A 20263-nucleotide genomic window follows, 5' to 3' on the forward strand; every position below is an offset into this window, starting at 1 on the left:
CCCTAATATCAACTAACCAAAGTTTGTTAGGGGAACAGTGCTTTGTAGAAAGGTGTCAGTGGGAAGAATAAGTGAGTGCACACACGCCACTCCCCATGCAGCATTGTCTAGGGCAGGGTGAGAGGGAACTTGTTCTTAGCAAAGAAGTGACATGTGCTGCTGTGGCTGATGTATAGTGTCATGCTGATACTTCACAGATTAATGTAAGTTTTATTTTTATAGTTTTTGTTTTCTCTCTGTCTCAGATTTTACAGATTCCCATAGTAGTTCTGCTGTTCCAGTCAGTAAACTTATTTTTGTCTGCACCTCCATGCTTCCTCCTCAGTCTTTACCTTGCTTTGCTCTTGTTGGCTGCCCTAAATCTCTTTAACCAGCTAACCTCACACTAGAATCACATTCAAAAGAATATTAAATGAATCCACAGTGGAGGAATTTATATATTTATTTATTTACTTATTAGTACTGCTTAGGTCCAGTTTCCCATATTGCAATGTATTTAATTTTTTAAAAAATGATTAGCCCAGCAGTGGTGATCCACTGCTGGGCTAATAATTAAAAAAATTAATTGATTTAGTTGTTTTTTGGGATGTTGGGGTGGAGAGCGAAATTGCATGGGGGGGCCCAAGAAAATTTTTGCCCAGGGTCCAGTCAATATTAAAGACGGCCCTGAGGGAGCTGCTATTACAATCAGGGAGACTCCCTGAACTTCTGGGAGACTTGGCACTTGGGATGTCTGTAATTGTTATGCTCAAAAAAAGAACCGTTGAAAATGCGGGATATTGCAACACTCAGCCATAATAGTGACAACGAGCCGACAGCTGGAACACCCCTCGCTACAGTACAACCAGGCTAAAATCATTGGTCTAAATTAAGATGTCCTTTGTTTTGCAGACTAAAAATAAAAATCTAACAAACTCATATCCAGTATTAAAACGCTTATTGGTCTCATTAGTTTATGCATTAATTTGATTTTTTTTTTTTTCAAAAATGATAATCTCGCACGTTAGACCGTGTAGGCATTTCGGAAGCGAAAGAGTTAAACCTTGCAAATCCTGTGAACCGCCCCTTACATCCTATTACTTTAGTTTACTTTCACATTCCATCCGCCCCTTATTATCAAAGGCTGTCATCAACCAGCGCATGCGTAGTGCCACCTCAACGGTTTGACAGATTAGTGACAGCAGGGCAGAGTAATACTGTAAGCGCTTTGTAATGACGTAACCAGCGCGACCAAGTTTTGTTGTAGTTCTCACGTGTGGTATTTTGTAAGAATTACTTTGCTGTATGCACAGAACTTGTAAATCGTAAGCTATGAAGGAGACACCGTTATCTAACTGTGAGCGAGCGTTTCTCCTGCAGGCAATCACAGAAAAAAAGGTGTGTGTTTATTATCTGCGTGCGGTACTTGGGTTAAAACGTGAGGCTTTAACTTGCAATAAGTTTCGCGTTCACGGGAAACAATACTGCTGAGCAATGGATGAGCCGCTGTTGAAAATAGACAGTATTTTTGTAAAAGCTAAATGAGAAATCTGTGAAAGTATTGATAATTTGACTGAAATCTGGAAGGCTAAAATAATGTAACTTTTAAACTGTTTCAAAAGTATGAGTACCTTTCTAATTCAGCTACTTAAGTTTTATATAGAAAACATGCTAAACAATGATTAAATATATTTCTGTTTCTAAGTATTTGCATATGATGAAAACATTCCAAAATATTCATCTTTATGGCCTGTTTAAATCACAACTGCAAACAGCAGCACCCTCTTGCAGACACTGGGCATAAAGGCACTTTTAGTTTAGGGGGAGAGGGAGGCTATTGGTGCTGTATATACAGACTGTATGCTGAAGTTCTGCACCGTGCAGGGACTCTGTACTTAGTAGTTGGGTAAGAGGCGGACCTGGCGGGGGCAAAGAATAAGTGATGCCTATGTGCAAATCAATGACAATGGCTAGGTTTGTTGTCTTGCAGACTCAATCCTAGACTGGCTCCTCTAAATAAGGCAGATGGTGAGTGGCATTTGGCTATTGAAGTCTATTATAGAAAACATGTTAATTTGTTTGAAAATGTTTAGACTTGGCTGATGTTATTCTATAGCAAAACAACAGAGATGTCTTGTAATTGCAATATGTCTGTGTATTGTCTCTTTAAATGCATTAACTCTGTAGTTATATTATCAGAAATGTAAAGAACTGTGTAATATATCACTATTAATACATACATACAATGTAATGTTCGTATACTGGTAGACAAATTATTAGTGTCTGCAAATATAGATAAGCTTCTAAGCATAATTAAGTATTATGATTCTTTTTTCAGCGTCTTGATGGAAGACAAACATATGATTATAGAAATATCAAAATTACATTTGGCACCGACTATGGCTGTTGTATTGTGGACCTTGGAAAAACTAAGTAAGTAGTTTACAAAATAATGTGCACATTTTTACTATCCATTATGATGTAGAAAATGGTGCTCAGACAGAATGCCGAAGCACATCTGTCCATCAGACATATGTACGAGAAACTGTGGTCCGACGCCGGCCGAAGGCAACTATGCTCCAGAGTGCTCTGTTCTAATCAGAGCCGAGGGAGCGCCGCAGCCGCCTTTGGGAACCTAACCATGGGTCTTACCCCCCCCCCCCCTCCAACAACGTGCTTTTAACTATCTGTCTGTCTATCTTTCGATCTGTATCTATCCTTATCTATCTATCAATCTCGTGGCCGGACTGTTATCCGACGGCCATTCTTGTCTGTCGAGAATATATATATATATATATATATATATAAATTTATTTATTATTATTATTATTTTCAAAGCTTTATTTAGGCTTAACAGATCAAGTACATAAATATTCAAAGATAAAAAAAAGAATGTGGTATAACAATATGAAACAGCAAAAGTCATACCAATAAGTTTTTACAAGATTCACTTTTTTACAGGTAGTTCCCCTTGACTAAGCAATGTAAAGAACATTATAAATAATACAAGTGTGTATAGGGAACCAGGCAAGGTTTTAGGGGAGGAGTGGGGGAAAGGGATTGCGAATAGTGCAATTTTATTAGATGTGCTATGTAGGGTGATTCCCTGTAAAGTGGGCTCTTGTCGGATAAGTTCGGCTAGGGGTTATATAGCAAGAGCGAACAAGAGGGGTGACAGTGGACAGCCCTGACTTGTGCCATTGGAGAGCGAGAAGGGAGCGGAACAGAATCCCATACCTCTCACTCTCGCCGTAGGGGTCGAATAGAGTGCCCATATTTGAGCCTGTATGTCTTCTGGGAAACAAAAAGTCCCAAGGACCTCCCACAGATATTCCCATCAAACCCGGTCAAAGGCCTTCTCGGCATCTAGTGAGATAACCAAGAAGGGTTTGTTGAGTCTAGTAGCCTCCATGACTATGTTAAGAAGGCGTCTTGTATTATCAGGCCCTTTGCAACTGGGGATAAAGCCTACTTGGTCTTCGTTAATTAGGGTAGGGAGTAATTTTGAGATATGATTAGCTATAATTTTTGAGTACATTTTTATGTTGGTGTTTATGAGAGAAATAGGCCTATAGCTGGGGTAAAAGAAAGGGTCCTTATCTGACTTTGGAATAGTAATGATGGTGGCCTCCAGGAACTCCTTACGGAAAGGAGCCCTGTGTGCCAGATAATTGATATAGGCGTTGGAGTATTGTGGAGAGTTCTGTTATGTAGGCTTTATAAAAAAGCGATGGGCATCTGTCTGGGCCGGGAGCATTTAAAGGGACACTCAGGCTTTATTAAATTTTCATGATTCAGATAGAGCATGTAATTTTAAACAACTTTGCAATTTACTTCCATTAAAAAAAATGTGCACAGTCTTTTATATTTACACTTTTTTGAGTCACCAGCTCCTACTGAGCATGTGCAAGAACTCAGACTATACGTATATGCATTTGTGATTGGCTGATTGCTATCACATGGTACAGGGGGAGTGGAAATATACATAACTTTAAAATGTGTTAGAAAAGAATCTACTACTCATTTGAAATTCAGAGTAAATGCTATTGTATGGTCTTGTTATCTTGCATTTGTTGATTATGCAAATCTGCTGTGTTTACTGGTCCTTTAATGGCTTAAGGTTTTGAATAACCCCCTTATCTCATTCAAAGATATGGGTTCTCTAAGGGAATCTTGTTGTTCTACAGATAGGGTTGGAAGTTTGAGTCTTTGCAGGGCTTGTTGGATAGCTGTCCTAGATATAGGGGTAGAGTGTTCTGATGTTTGTATGTTATAAAGTGCCTCATAGTATGAAGCGAAAAGGGAGCCTATTTGACTGGGCAGGCTAGTAGTTTGGCCATTGTGTTTTAATAATTGTATATGGGATATATTTTCTTTGTTTCTGATTCTATTTGCAAGTAATGTATCTGCATTGTTCGCTTTGTAATAGAAGAGTTGTCTGGTCTTTAATAGTTGTTGTGTGCGCTTTAGTTCTAAATTGTAAATGTGTTTGTTTTTTTAGGTCTCTAATTGCGTTAGTTAACATTGTGGAAGGGGATGTCCTATTCTGTTTCTTCAAGTTTTTTTAATTCGCTGAAGGCCTGCGAAAGGGGCAGCCCGAGAGCTGTCCTAATGCTAGCTTGTTTTTTAATAATTAGGCCACAAATTGAGGCTTTAAGAGCTCCCCAAAGGGTATTGTTGCTACCGTTCGGTTGTTGTTTAAGTGAATTAGTTCCCGTAAGTCTTTCCTCAACTCCTCGCAAATGGGGATGTCAGATAGTATAGTATGTGCCATGGTCCACGCTGTGGGATGTGGTTTGACTTGGGGTTCGCGTAAAGTTAGAGAATCCTGGCCATAATCTGACCATGGGCATACATGTATTTTGACCGATTTAGTATAATCCAGAGTATGGGGCTGGCTGAAAATATAATCAAGTCTGGAGTAAACTGAGTGAGGATGAGAGTAATGTGTATAGATAGTCTATCTAAAGTGTGGAAGGCCCGCCAAGTATCATATAGTCCAAATTTATGCATTAGGGATCTGAATTTAGAGGAGAGATTATCATTTCAGTTATCTCTAGAAGTAGGTCTGTCCTATTTTTTATTTTTAATATAAATATATATATATATATAGTGCTGAGGGCACCCACTGTTTTGGGGGGGGACATGGAAATGATCCCCTCCAATTTAACAGTACTCGGCCTTTCATCGCCTATTTCCCTTAAGTTCTCGTGAAAACTTAAAATACTGAGCTTCCTTAAAACACACAGCAGCCCTAAGGACACTATTCATCTACACTAAGTTCAAAAGATGATTTCAACAAGTAAGACACAAGAATGTAACCAACAGGAACACCGCAGAGCCATAGAATTATGAAATATGGACATACAACAACTAAGGGATGCAAATAATCCCCGAGTTGAGGAAACTATATTCCAAAGTCAGGTTGTGCAAATATATAATATATACTATATAAGGTCATTGCATTAGGACAAACACACTACAGTGAACCTAAAGACTGAACCACGGAAGGAAGTTATTACATAGCAATGAGCCATAAAACAACTATATGGACTAATATGGAAATTACAACTCACCTAAATATATATTAAGAAAGCTAAATGAATATAAAGTATATATAACTACAAGAGGGACAGATATAATCTAGAATAATATCAAAACCAATTATACATTACTGATGCTAAGTGTACATTGGAGCAACAATAGCAGAGTTGCCTTAAAGTTTTTATTTAACTTGTTTTTTTAATTATTTCATTATTTTCATTTATGCCATATATTTTAGTGTTATCTCTCCAGTTTACTATAGATCTATCTGTGTGGATTAAACACATAGTCCATACAGATACCTTAGAATCAATGTAAATAAAATGAAGATGTTACACAGATAGTACACATAACTGGAGCTAAATAGCACCCTTTAACCCCTATATATACCCCAAATAGGTGTGCTTTAAAACATACAGGTGTTACTCAATTAACCAGCACTGTACTATGACATAGCAAATTCACATAAAACAAAGGGCGAACAATAGATCCATCCGCCATAGTAGAACCGGCATAACAAACGGTTCCCATGCCAACCAAGCCATGACAGCGGGTCCGGCTGAAAGATACACATAGATGAACGAGAGAGACACATGTAAGGTAACAAACAGGGGGAAGCCGGAAAATATAATAGGCAATAATAATATGACAATAGACACAATAACACATATGAGCACACATAGGATCGTCTGTATGAGGAATATTGCACATATAGAATAGATTCACGCAATATGAGTAATCCACATGAGTGTTGTGCACTGATAACAAGACACATATGAACAATGTTGGTACACTTTGTCACTTATATACTTATAGTTAAGATATTTCAATATCACAAGTTTATTTACGGAAAGTTTTTTACATTATCGACACAACCGGAAAGAGCATCACACTGAGCACTTCCGGTTCACACAGTGGAACACAGAATGTGCGTCCAACACACTGTTTGGCGCCACTACACTGAGAGGACACACTTTTTTACACAGGTATTTGAAATTAATTTGACGAGTTATAGTCACTATATAAGCTTGTATGATGCAGTTTATGTTTATGCTGATGATGGGGAGGAATACCCCGAAAACGTTTCATTAAAAGATTTACTTTTTTTCACTAAAAGACCTGAGAGTGCGACTATTTTTCAGGAATATTCATTGCATGTGTGCACCCAGGCAGATGACTATTGGAGGGTAACACTGTATACTGGATGGGATTTTATTATATATATATATATATATATATATATATATATATATATATATATATATATATATATATCAATGAGGGGGTCCCAAACTAAATTGAAGTCACCACCGATAATTGCCCTGTTTGTATTTGTCAACTAGCCAAAGAATTTTGTGTAGGTATTTACATTGGCCCGTGTTGGGGAGGTAAACTGATACTAAGGTGTACATGATTTGATTGAGATTACATTTTAAAATTCTGTATCTAGCTGGGAGTCTTTTTTTACGAATATAGTTTCGCAAGAAAGTAGTTTGTGATTAAGGATGGCGACCCCTCTGGCGTTAAAAGTGTATGGGGAGTATACAATATTAGTGTATTTTGAGGATTTTAGGGTTGTCGTTTTCTTTCCAGTGTGTCCCCTGTAAGAAGGGAGCATATTGAGAGCTTATGGGGGCTCTCTTTTAATGGGACAGGAGTTGTGAATAGTATAGCATTGGAGTTGATATAATCTTTATATTCTAATTGTTTTAATAGCCCTCTCCGTGAGTGTTAATTAGGCTGTTGTTTAAAGCAGAAAGATTATTGTAATACTACTCCTAATATAAGCTTTAAATATACACAAAAAACCTATAACGCCTAATATAAAAACTAAAGAGCTGCAATCTTTAATTCTAAACTTTTTTTAAACTAATATTTACCATGGCCACCAGCATTATTCTTTACGACTAAGATTAACAACATATGCTCAGGAATCTGGGCTGCATAATCATTGAATAGAATCGCTTGGGATACGTAATATTTACATTAACGCTTTACGTTTAAGAACACTGATATATTACATTGTTACTTCTGTATCTATCCAGCTCAACAGCGATCTAATTGGTATTATATGTGGATAGGTAATGTAACGCTTTACCTATTAATGTTAGCAACTTAATAACCTCTTAGTCGCTTATTACTTCTAAACTAATAAAGAGCATCTGCAGTCTGTATACTTTAGTGGCAATTGAGGCAGGACGCAGTACAGCTCTATTCATATCTATTGAAGTGTTAGGGTGGTATTAAGTATCACCTGGTAAATACAAACCTAATATAGTACATATGTACAAGCATAACATTACGTCTACACTGACTAGGTTCCAGGAGTTACCTGGCGATACCTATTAACATCACACTGTGTGATTGTTTATTTCCCTTTTCAGTCTAAGGGGCGTCTTATACATCCTAGCAGTACTACCCTTTCATAGACATTATGTTCATTACTTACTTTAGTGAATTGGAATTGAAATGCATGGATGATGCTCTACTTAAGTCCGATTAGGATCACAATATATACTTAGAATATATTAACCTTCTAGTATTTATCCATACTTCCTATTTAACCCTAAGTAACACCAGAGGCTACTTAACCTCAGAGGCCCATTGAGGAAATGATTTAACTTTAGGGTTAGCATTACCTCACTTCCCTGCTCATGGTTTTAAAATTCTTTACCCAATTTTATAGTGTATTATTTAAAGTTATGTTTTAATTTAGTTGACCTGTATCTCTGCCTAGTAGTCAGGGCAGTGAGTGCTGAATCTCATTCTTTAGTGGGAATCTTCTCTTTATTCCCACAATTTGTGCTGAATGATTAAGTTGTGCGAAGCACCCCTCCCTATAACATTACATGTTACAGTATTACTTTAATGAGATTAACATAAAATTACCATATAGGGAGTTTGCCCCCTAGTGGTGCCATTGCTCTAAATCAGTATTTATGTTTCCTGTAAGAAGACTACATCCGGGTTTAAATGTGAAAGTGATCTAAGGAGGAGGCTTCTCTTTCCCAGGGCGTTTAAGCCCCTGACGTTGTGTAAATTATAGTATTCACACTAGACATTTTAGTTGAAAGTTAGGGGATGAGAATACCAGGAGCCTTTTGTGGGGGAGGGAGGAAGTAGGGTAAGAATAGAACATATACATTTATGTAGCATTTATCAATATCGAGAAGTAATGTGGTGGAAATAGTCCACCAAATGGAGCCATTTTCACAGGCTATGTTGGGGGGGGGGTTGCCTAGCTTTAATTGTAAGGCCAGAGTGGTGTACCCCATAAGGGTATATATAATCAATAAATAAGAACCTTAAGTAACAGCAACAATGATACATGCATAACTATAATAAACTCAACTTTTATACTGTAAACATATGGCAACTAATTAAGACATAGAGGACAATCGTAAACAATACAGACTCTGTCTCTTTAGCCATACAGTGTTGTGTTTACAAAGCTCAGAAAGAGATACTGTCAAGGAACTTTGTCCTGTGGAGATATTTGTTGTTTTTGACGTTTGGGTCTCTGCTCTTTTACCTGTCATCCCGGGGCTGAAGCTCTTAGTCGTGCTTGAGGAGGTGGCTGGGTATTTCCTACAGTTGGGTGTAGGCCCCAGGTCTATAGCGTGAAGCCCTGGTTGAGGTTGGTGACATTGTGTGTCTGATTGTCCTTTGTGATAAATATTTTAGTTGGGAATCCCCACCTGTATTTAATGTTGTTTCATTGTAGTACTTCAGTTATTGGGGAAAACAATATTCGCTGTTGAAGAGCATGTTGAAATTAGTCTTGCAACAGTTGAATATTATGAAATCTCTGTGAGAGGAGGCTTACGAAAAGCCGCCTGCAGGATCCGGTCTTTGAGGCTATAGCTGTGGAAACAAACTGTAATGTCTCTGCTTTTCAGAGGAGATTGATCTGGGTCTCAGAGCACAATGGCATCTCTCCCTAGTGTTGGGGGTTCTTTCGAATGACTCTAACTCCTTGAAGAGATCTGATAGAAAATCCTGAAGTTCTGAGGGTGAAACCGATTCAGGGATGCCTCTAAATCTTATGTTACTTCTTTGTGACCTATCCTTTAAGTCAGCTAATTTAGATTCTAGCTGTGTGATCTGGTCTGAGAGGGATTCAGAATATGACAGAAGGCTGGTGTGGTCAGTAGCCAGGTCATCATGTTTATGCTCTAAACATATCTGAGATATCCTTACGCAGCTCAGCTGAGCTGCAATGGATTTATTGCGTTATGGATAAGGTTTGAGCGGCAAGCATCTTCTGCATAGTGGACTCCTTGATATATTGTGGAGAGGTCCCGCATGAATTTATTCTAGATTGGGAGTCTTCATCTTGTAGGTCTTGGTCATTATAACTGGAAGCAGACTGAGTAGGCCCTTGATGGGCAGGGAGAGAGAAATGATCCAAGACTATTTTCATGACATTGCTTGGGGTTTTAGATTGCCTCCTGGAGGTGTGAGGCATTTTTGCTGCAGGGTTTTATTGCTATCTAGGTGCACAACAATGTCTCAACCCTTGGTTTCGAACAGGCACCTGTCCAGGACAATCAGAGCAAAAAGGAGTTAAGACGTTAAGTTGCATGCTAACATGGATGTACAATGATGTGCCTATGCTTTTAAGGTGGGTCAACCACCACACGCTTTCCTGCCTACCACATCAGAGGAGGCAAAAACCTCCCTAATAGCCAGAAAGGGCTAATTACAATATGAGGTCTACAGGGAGACTAGGGACCTGAGATGCCTCCCCTCGGGGCCAAGGAATACCCCACTCCAAATGGAGGGGGAGAAAAAGCAATTTAGAAGTGACCCACTCAGACAAGCCGAGCAGTAAAGGTTGAAGGGAGGCACCCCAGGGCCCCCTGACGTGGAAGCAGGGCAGCGCGACACACAATCTATCACTGGAACAGCTCTCACAGGGCTAAATATAGGAGCCAACCTAGGGCCAGAAATAGATAGAATCACACTTAGAAGTTAGTTAACAGAAGCTAAGCATTGCGTATACAATCACATAGAGTACCAAGGACCTGTCCCCCACCTTGGGGAATAAGAGGATACGACTCCAAGGAAGGGGAAAAGGAAGAGGGAGATGACCTTCCCAGACAAGCTGGGCAGGAGTGGGGAGGTGAGGGATAAGTTTTACAACAAGTCTACACAGACAATAATTTGGGTAAATAATGCTTATGGAGTCACAAGAGAATGTTCAATAAACAGGTATAATAGAGCACCACTTAAGTAAAATTAAGATAGCCTGACTGGTAGAATTAGTTGTGGGGGAAGTGTCCAGAAAAAATAGTCCTCTTTCACTCAGAATATTAACGCCTAGATTTAGAGTTCTGCGTTAGCCGTCAAAACCAGCGTTAGTAGCTCCTAACGCTGGTTTTGGGCTACCGCTGGTATTTAGAGTCAGTCAGGAAAGGGTCTAACGCTCACTTTGCAGCCGTGACTTTTCCATACCGCAGATCCCCCTACGCCATTTGCGTATCCTATCTTTTCAATGGGATCATTCTAACGCCGGTATTTAGAGTCTTGGCTGAAGTGAGCGTTAGAAATCTAACGACAAAACTCCAGCCGCAGAGAAAAGCCAGGAGTTAAGAGCTTTCTGGGCTAACGCCGGTTCATAAAGCTCTTAACTACTGTGCTCTAAAGTACACTAACACCCATATACTACCTATGTACCCCTAAACCGAGGTCCCCCCACATCGCCGCCACTCTAATAAATTTTTTTAACCCCTAATCTGCCGACCGCACACAGCCGCCACCTACGTTATACTTATGTACCCCTAATCTGCTGCCCCTAACACCGCTGACCCCTATATTATATTTATTAACCCCTAATCTGCCCCCCTAACATCACCGACACCTAACTTCAAGTATTAACCCCCTTATCTGCCGACCGGACCTCACCGCTACTCTAATAAATTTATTAACCCCTAAAGCTAAGTCTAACCCTAACACCCCCCCTAAGTTAAATATAATTTTTATCTAACAAAATAAATTATTTCTTATTAAATAAATTATTCCTATTTAAAGCTAAATACTTACCTGTAAAATAAACCCTAATATAGCTACAATATAAATTATATTGTAGCTATTTTAGAATTAATATTTATTTTACAGGCAACTTTGTATTTATTTTAACCAGGTACAATAGCTATTAAATAGTTAATAACTATTTAATAGCTACCTCGTTAAAATAATTACAAAATTACCTGTAAAATAAATCCTAACCTAAGTTTCAATTAAACCTAACACTACACTATCAATAAATTAATTACATACAAATACCTACTAATAAATACAATTAAATAAACTAACTAAAGTACAAAAAATAAAAAAAGAACTGTTACAAAAAATAAAAAAATAATTTACAAACATTATAATAATATTACAACAATTTTAAGCTAATTACACCTACTCTAAGCCCCCGATAATAAAATAACAAAGCCCCCCCTACCCTATTCTAAAATAAAAATTGAAAAGCTCTTTTACCTTACCAGCCCTTAAAAGGGCCTTTTGCGGGGCATGCCCCAAAGAATTCTGCTCTTTTGCCTGTAAAAAAAAACCATACAATACCCCCCCCCAACATTACAACCCACCACCCACATACCCCTAATCTAACCCAAACCCCCCTTAAATAAACCTAACACTAAGCCCCTGAAGATCTCCCTACCTTGTCTTCACCACGCCGGGTATCACCGATCCGTCCAGAAGAGGCTTCGAAGTCTTCATCCAAGCCCAAGCGGGGGCTGAAGAGGTCCATCATCCGGCTGAAGTCTTGATCCAAGCGGGGGCTGAAGAGGTCCATCATCCGGCTGAAGTCTTGATCCAAGCGGGGGCTGAAGAGGTACATCATCCGGCTGAAGTCTTCTATCAAGCGGCATCTTCAATCTTCTTTCTTCCGGCTCCATCTTCATCCCGCCGACGCGGAACATCCATCCTGGCCGACGACTTCCCGACGAATGACGGTTCCTTTAAGGGACGTCATCCAAGATGGCGTCCCTCGAATTCCGATTGGCTGATAGGATTCTATCAGCTAATCGGAATTAAGGTAGGCCTCTGATGTGTGGTCCGTAGTCAGGTACTCGGCTAGCGGTTATGTGGTTCAGAGGGTCAGGAGACCCAAAGATTAGATTGTATCGAAAGCCCAGTAGGTTACCCTGTAATACAAGGGTATTTATGCCCAAAAGTACCAGACAGTAACAACTGTTTTAGGCTAAATTGCACGGATCTCTCGCACAGTGCGCCTGCTTAGTATGGCAGCTAACTCCGCCCCCCTGTCTGACGGAATATTATCCTTCATACAAATGTCAGTCGCACAAATGTCTGTCTGATAACAGTCCGGCCACAATGAAAAATATATTTATTTTTTTACATTAAGCTATACATTTGTGGTAGTAGCTGCAGAAACACCATTTCAAATGGATTAGTGTCTCTCTATCTTAACCACCTCCCACATGGACGCTGATTTTTGCCACTACTTCTTGGTTACATAGCTTGTTATAGCTTTTTCATAGAAAATACTGCAGTATTCAATTTTTTAGTATAGATATCAGTTACAATAGACAAAAGCAGGGGCAGCTATTTCAACTGGCAAGTTAAAGATAAATGAGCAATTTGTAAGCAGTTAATACACTCCATCAGGTAAAATGAAACATTGGGAACTCATTAAAGGGGAGGAACACGTTCAGTATACCGTCCTTTTAAATGTATGGTCATTTTCTTCTTCAGGTTTCTTTTCGTATTGGAAATAGCTGGTTTGGCTCTCTGAAACCATAGCCCACTTTTCTTAAGGGCACAGCCATTCCATTGGGCTGAGCCAACTGGGACAGCAGACCTCCTTGATGTATATGTCTCTCTTACATTATACAGTAGGTGGTGGTTTCAATGGGAAAACATTTTCCAATGTATTTAATACAATGCAGCTGGTATAACAAGTCTTTGGGAGAACTTTAAGTGGAAACAAAATTATAGTACAGTTTCCTTTAAATGTTACACAGTTGCTGTGCTTTTTTTTTCTTTTAAAATTATTTTTATATTTACTGATCATTTGCTTTCAAATTCTACATAGTTTTATTAGGATTTTCCTCTGAGTACAACTTATCATTAGAAAAAAAGGTCAGCCCACCTCCATACTCCTGCTGCTGACCTTAGAGCTCACACTAGTACAGATTGGTTGATATGTATTGTGCGCTATCTTGCCTATCATTCATACAAGTGCACAAATATGTACTTGCCAATCAGTGGCTAAATACACTCCTAGATTAGCATAGGTGCTGAACCAAAAATGAGCCGGCTCCTAAACTTACATTTCTGCTTTTTCAAATAAGGATAGCAAGAGAATTTAATAGGATTAAATTAGAAAGTTGCTTAAAATTGCATGCTCTATCTGAATCATGAACGAAAACATGTTTTTCCCAAAAATAACTAATGCTCTCTGCTTCTCTCAGTGGGAAGTGGGGCATGCTTTATTCAGACCAGAGGGATGCATCTACGGGACTAAACAAAGGAGAAATTATTCTTGAAAATATTCTATAGAGTTTCGATTGGTTAAAGGGGATGTAGGGTAACTTTTAATTGGGTAACTTTTATTTTATTTTTGTTCTTTTCTCCACTTGCCCGCTAAGCACCTTAGTAATTATTTTTTTATTAACCCCTTAAGGACCAAGGACGTACAGGGTACGTCCTACAAAAACTGTCACTTAATGACCAAGGACGTACCCTGTACATCGTCAGGGTTTTAAAGTGCTGGAAGAGATCATGATCGCTTCCAGACGCTTTTAGGGTATTGAAGTGATGCCTCGATATTGAGGCATCCTGCAATACCCTTTTTTAAGCATCCGATGCAGAGAGAGCCACTCTGTTGCCTTCTCTGCATCAGCAAACGATGGTGCCGATCGTTGGTGGGAGCCATTGCAGGGAGGTGGGTGGGCAGCCCATCGCTGGAGAACTTCCGGCCGGTGGTGGAATTCACTTGCGGATGCGCGCACGATCACTAAGCAAGATGTCGTGGGAAGGGGGAATAATGTTTGGAAAGGGATCTGGGTGGGGGGTAGGGTATTGATGGGGGGCAGCTACACTACAGAAAAATTTAGGATTTATATAAAAAAAGGCAAAGTTTATTGCAAAGTGGGTACTGCCAGATGGATGCCACTACCCAAAATGGTGGCAAATAGAGGGGGGAGGGTTAGAGAGCTGTTTGGGGGGGGGGCTCAGTGAGGTTGGGAGGTATGGGGGGATCCTACACTGCAGAAAATATATCATTTTTAAAAAAAAAGATTTATTTTTTTATTTTTATACTTTCTGCCAGTACTAAAGATGGCGGTGACAATAGTGATGTGGGGGAGGGAAGAGAGCTGTTTGAGAAGGTATGGGAGGGATCAGGGGGTGAGATGTGTCAGGTGGGAGGCTGATCTCTACACTAAAGCTAAAATGAAGCCTTCAAGCTCCCTATAAGCTACCTAATTAACCCCATTCACTGCTGGGCATAATGCAAGTGTGGTGCGCAGCGGCATTTAGCGGCCTTCTAATTACCAAAAAGTAATGCCAAAGCCATAAATGCCTGCTATTTCTGAACAAAGGGGATCACAAAAAAAACCATTTACAACCATTTGTGCCATAATTGCACAAGCTGTTTGTAAATAATTTCAGTGAGAAACCTAAAGTTTGTGAAAAACTTAGTTTTTTTATTTTATTTGGCGGTGAAAGGGTGGCATGAAATATACCAAAATGGGCCTAGATCAATACTTTGGGTTGTCTACTAAAAAAAATATATACATGTAAAGGTTTATTCAGGGATATCAGTGTTAAAATGTAACTTATGCAAATTTTGAAAAAAATTGGTTTGGAAATAGCAAAGTGCTACTTGTTCTTGGTGTCCTATAACTTGCAAAGAACATGTAAACATTGTCTATTTCTAAACTCTGGACAAAATTTAGAAACTATTTAGCATGGGTGTTTTTTGGTGGTTGTAGATGTGTAACAGATTTTGGAGGTCAAAGTTAGAAAAGTGTGGGAGGTTTTCAATTTTTTCATCATATTTTATATTTTTTTTTATAGTAAATCATTCTTTATTGTATTACACTTGCAATTTAACTCCCTCTCTTCTCTCTTCTCTTTCTCTTCTCTCTTCTCTTTCTCTTCTCTCTCTCTTTCTCTTCTCTCTCTCTCTTTCTCTTCTCTCTTTCTCTTCTCTCTCTCTCTTTCTCTTCTCTCTTTCTCTTCTCTCTCTCTCTTTCTCTTCTCTCTCTCTCTTTCTCTTCTCTCTCTCTCTTTCTCTTCTCTTCTCTCTCTCTCTCTCTTTCTCTTCTCTCTCTCTCTCTTTCTCTTCTCTCTCTCTTTCTCTTCTCTCTCTCTCTTTCTCTTCTCTCTCTCTCTCTCTCTCTCTCTCTCTTTCTCTTCTCTCTCTCTTTCTCTCTCTCTCTCTCTCTCTCTCTCTCTCTCTCTCTCTCTCTCTCTCTCTCTCTCTCTCTCTCTCTCTCTCTCTCTCTCTCTCTCTCTCTCTCTCTCTTTCTCTTCTCTCTCTCTCTCTTTCTCTTCTCTCTCTCTCTCTTTCTCTTCTCTCTCTCTTTCTCTTCTCTCTCTCTCTCTTTCTCTTCTCTCTCTCTCTTTCGCTTCTCTCTCTCTCTCTTTCGCTTCTCTCTCTCTCTTTCGCTTCTCTCTCTCTCTCTTTCGCTTCTCTCTCTCTCTTTCGCTTCTCTATCTCTCTCTTTCGCTTCTCTCTCTCTCTTTCGCTTCTCTCTCTCTCTCTTTCGCTTCTCTCTCTCTCTTTCGCTTCTCTATCTCTCTTTCGCTTCTCTCTCTCTCTCTTTCGCTTCTCTCTCTCTCTCTTTCTCCTCTCTCTCTCTTTCTCTTTCTCTTCTCTCTCTCTCTTTCTCTTCTCTCTCTCTCTTTCTCTTCTCTCTCTCTCTTTCTCTTCTCTCTCTCCCTCCAGTGCACTTGTATTCAAACTTTTTCACTCATATTGCAATGAGCATGGGAATAGGGACTGTACAGGCACAGCATACTGTTCTTTTAAACTCACATTCTGATTTTCTATATTTATAAACATCACTTAAATTAGTTGTTTTTCACTTTTTGTTTTATTAAAAGTTAATCTAAATATATATTTTATGTTTTGCAACCTTAATATGTCACTTTTGTACTTGGTTGATATACATTTGCTTTTAAACAACACACTTGTTTGTTTTTTCTAGAGTTCTTGCTCAAGTGGCTTGTGAACTTGTTACCCCAAAGATGAACAGACCCACAGAAGGCATCCTTTTCTTTAATCTTGAACTTTCATCTATGGCTTCTCCAGCCTTTGAATCTGGGAGGTAGGAATCGTAGACAATTTTTACTGTATATCATTTCTTTTAGTTGAGGCTTTGTATTGTGGGAATTAGGATCATCAAAAAGCATATTTAATGCTGATAGATGTGCAGGTTAGTGTGTCTTGTACACAGCTGGGCAAATATTTGTGCCTCTGCTTTTGATTCTACAACATGAAATGTTCATATTATTTATCAACCTTCTGTAGCAATGCAGAATAGAATATGTTGCCGTGTTTTGTCATAAATTAATATTTCTCTTGTTAAGTGTAGTCAGTCCACGGGTCATCCATTACTTATGGAATATATCTCTTCCTAACAGGAAGCTGCAAGAGGATCACCCAAGCAGAGCTGCTATATAGCTCCTCCCCTCACATGTCGTATTCAGTCATTCTCTTGCAGCCTAACTAAAGATAGGTCGCTGTGAGAGGTCTGTGGTGTTTTTTAACTTAGTTTATTTCTTCAATCAAAAGTTTGTTATTTTAAATGGCACCTGAGTGTGCTGTTTGTTCTCAGGCAGCATTAGAAGAAGAATCTGCCTGCGTTTTCTATGATCTTGGCAGACGTAACTAACATCCACTGGCTGTTCTCATCTGAGGAGTGAGGTAACTTCAGAAAAGGGGAATAGCATGCAGGGCCCCCCTGCAAATGAGGTATGTGCAGTAAATTATTTTTCTGAGGAATGGAATTGACTGAGAAAATACTGCTGATACCAATGTAACGTAAGTTCAGCCTTAAATGCAGTGATAGCGACTGGTATTAGGCTGATGAGTGTGTGTACACTGAATGTATTTTTCTAAGGAATGGAATTGACTCTGAAAATACTGTTAATACTGAAATAATGTATGAGCCTTAACTGCAGTAAAAGCGACTGGTAGCAGGCTTATTAATAACACTTCATAACTTTTCAAATGTATGTTTAAAACGTTTACTGGCATGTTAATCGTTTTTTGTGAGGTACTTGGTGATAAAACTTATTGGGGCATGATTTTTACCACATGGCCATCTTTGTTTTCTGCATAGAAACAGTTATCTGAGCTTCCCCACTGTTGTAATATGAGTGGGAGGGGCCTATTTTAGCGCTTTTTTGCGCAGTAAAAATTCAGTCACAATCTGTCTACTTCATCCTCCATGATCCAGATCGTCTCTAGAGAGCTCAGGGGTCTTCAAAATTCATTTTGAGGGAGGTAATCAGTCACAGCAGACCTGTGACAGTGTGTTTTGACTGTGATAAAAACGTTAATTATTAAATTGTTATCCGTTTTTGGGTATTAAGGGGTTAATCATCCATTTGCTGGTGGGTGCAATCCTTTGCTAACTTAATAGATTTACTGTGAAAAATTGGTTTCTATAACTATTTTGGTTCATTGTTATTTCAACTGTGACAGCTTTTTGTGCTTCTTAAAGGCACAGTAGCGTTTTTTATATTGCTTGTAAATTTATTTAGAAAAGTATTTCCAAGCTTGCTAGTCTCATTGCTAGTCTGTTTAAACATGTCTGACACAGATGAATCTCTTTGTTCACTATGTTTAAAGGCCAATGTGGATCCCAATAGAAATTTGTGTACTAATTGCATTGATGTTACTTTAAATAAAAGTCAATCTTTACATGTAAAGAAATTATCACCAGACAACGAGGGGGAAGTTATGCCGACTAGCTCTCCTCACGTGTCAGTACCTTCGCCTCCCGCTCAGGAGGTGCGTGATTTTGTGGCGCCAAGTACATGAGGGAGGCCCTTACAAATCACTTTGCAAGACATGGCTACTGTTATGACAGAAGTATTATCTACATTGCCAGAATTAAGAGGCAAGCGCGATAGCTCTGGGTTAAGGACAGAGCGCGCGGATGAGGTGAGAGCCATGTCAGATACTGCGTCACAGTTTGCAGAACATGACGACGGAGAGCTTCATTCTGTGGGTGACGGATCTGATCCAGGGAGACTGGATTCAGAGATTTCTAATTTTAAATTTAAGCTTGAGAACCTCCGCATATTGCTAGGGGAGGTATTAGCGGCTCTGAATGATTGTAACACGGTTGCAATTCCAGAAAAATTATGTAGGTTGGATAGATACTATGCGGTACCGGTGTGTACTGACGTGTTTCCTATACCTAAAAGGCTTACAGAGATTATTAGCAAGGAGTGGGATAGACCTGATGTGCCTTTTTCCCCTCCTCCCATATTTAGGAGAATGTTTCCTATAGACGCCACCACACGAGACTTATGGCAGACGGTCCCTAAGGTGGAGGGAGCAGTTTCTACTTTAGCTAAGCGTACCACTATCCCGGTGGAGGATAGTTGTGCCTTTTCAGATCCAATGGATAAAAAATTAGAGGGTTACCTTAAGAAAATGTTTGTTCAACAAGGTTTTATCTTACAGCCCCTTGCATGCATTGCGCCTGTCACTGCTGCGGCAGCATTCTGGTTTGAGTCTCTGGAAGAGGCCATTCGCACAGCTCCATTGGATGAAATTATGAACAAGCTTAAAGCACTTAAGCTAGCTAACGCATTTGTTTCTGATGCCGTCGTACATTTAACCAAACTTACGGCTAAGAACTCCGGATTCGCCATCCAAGCGCGCAGAGCGCTATGGCTTAAATCCTGGTCAGCTGACGTGACTTCTAAATCTAAATTGCTTAATATTCCTTTCAAAGGGCAGACCTTATTCGGGCCCGGCTTGAAAGAAATTATAGCTGACATTACGGGAGGTAAGGGCCATGCTCTACCTCAGGACAGGGCCAAATCAAAGGCCAAACAGTCTCATTTTTGTGCCTTTCGTAACTTCAAGGCAGGAGCAGCATCAACTTCCTCCGCTCCAAAACAGGAAGGAGCTGTTGCTCGTTACAGGCAGGGCTGAAAAGTTAACCACTCCTGGAACAAGGGCAAGCAGGCCAAGAAACCTGCTGCTGCCCCTAAGACAGCATGAAGAGAGGGCCCCCTATCCGGAAACGGATCTAGTGGGGGGCAGACTTTGTCTCTTCGCCCAGGCTTGGGCAAGAGATGTCCAGGATCCCTGGGCGTTGGAGATCATATCTCAGGGATATCTCCTGGACTTCAAAACTTCTCCTCCACGAGGGAGATTTCATCTTTCAAGGTTATCAGCAAACCAAATAAAGAAAGAGGCGTTTCTACGCTGTGTACAAGACCTCTTACTAATGGGGGTGATCCACCCAGTTCCGCGGACGGAACACGGGCAAGGATTCTATTCAAATCTATTTGTGGTTCCCAAGAAAGAGGGAACCTTCAGGCCAATCTTGGACTTAAAAATCCTAAACAAATTCCTAAGAGTTCCATCATTCAAAATGGAAACTATTCGAACCATCCTTCCCATGATCCAAGAGGGTCAGTACATGACCACAGTGGACTTAAAGGATGCCTACCTTCACATACCGATTCACAAGGATCATTATCGGTACCTAAGATTTGCTTTCCT

General features: G+C 39.7%; 1 protein-coding gene across 2 annotated transcripts in view; it reads left to right on the top strand.

The window, feature by feature from the left end:
- Positions 1-1177: 1177 nt before the first annotated feature.
- Positions 1178-20263, top strand: part of EXOSC9 (exosome component 9) — a 55977-nt gene continuing 36891 nt past the window's right edge. Inside the window, exons 1-3 of one of the 2 annotated variants that reach the window (XM_053700815.1) lie at positions 1178-1377; positions 2318-2412; positions 16719-16838. In XM_053700815.1, coding sequence (XP_053556790.1) covers positions 1312-1377; positions 2318-2412; positions 16719-16838 — 281 coding nt within the window. In that variant the 5' untranslated portion in view covers positions 1178-1311. The remainder of the gene's footprint in view (positions 1378-2317; positions 2413-16718; positions 16839-20263) is intronic. The other variant, XM_053700816.1, reaches the window with a different exon arrangement.

This window comes from Bombina bombina, chromosome 2, assembly GCF_027579735.1.
Source record: "Bombina bombina isolate aBomBom1 chromosome 2, aBomBom1.pri, whole genome shotgun sequence".
Classification (NCBI taxonomy): domain Eukaryota; kingdom Metazoa; phylum Chordata; class Amphibia; order Anura; family Bombinatoridae; genus Bombina; species Bombina bombina.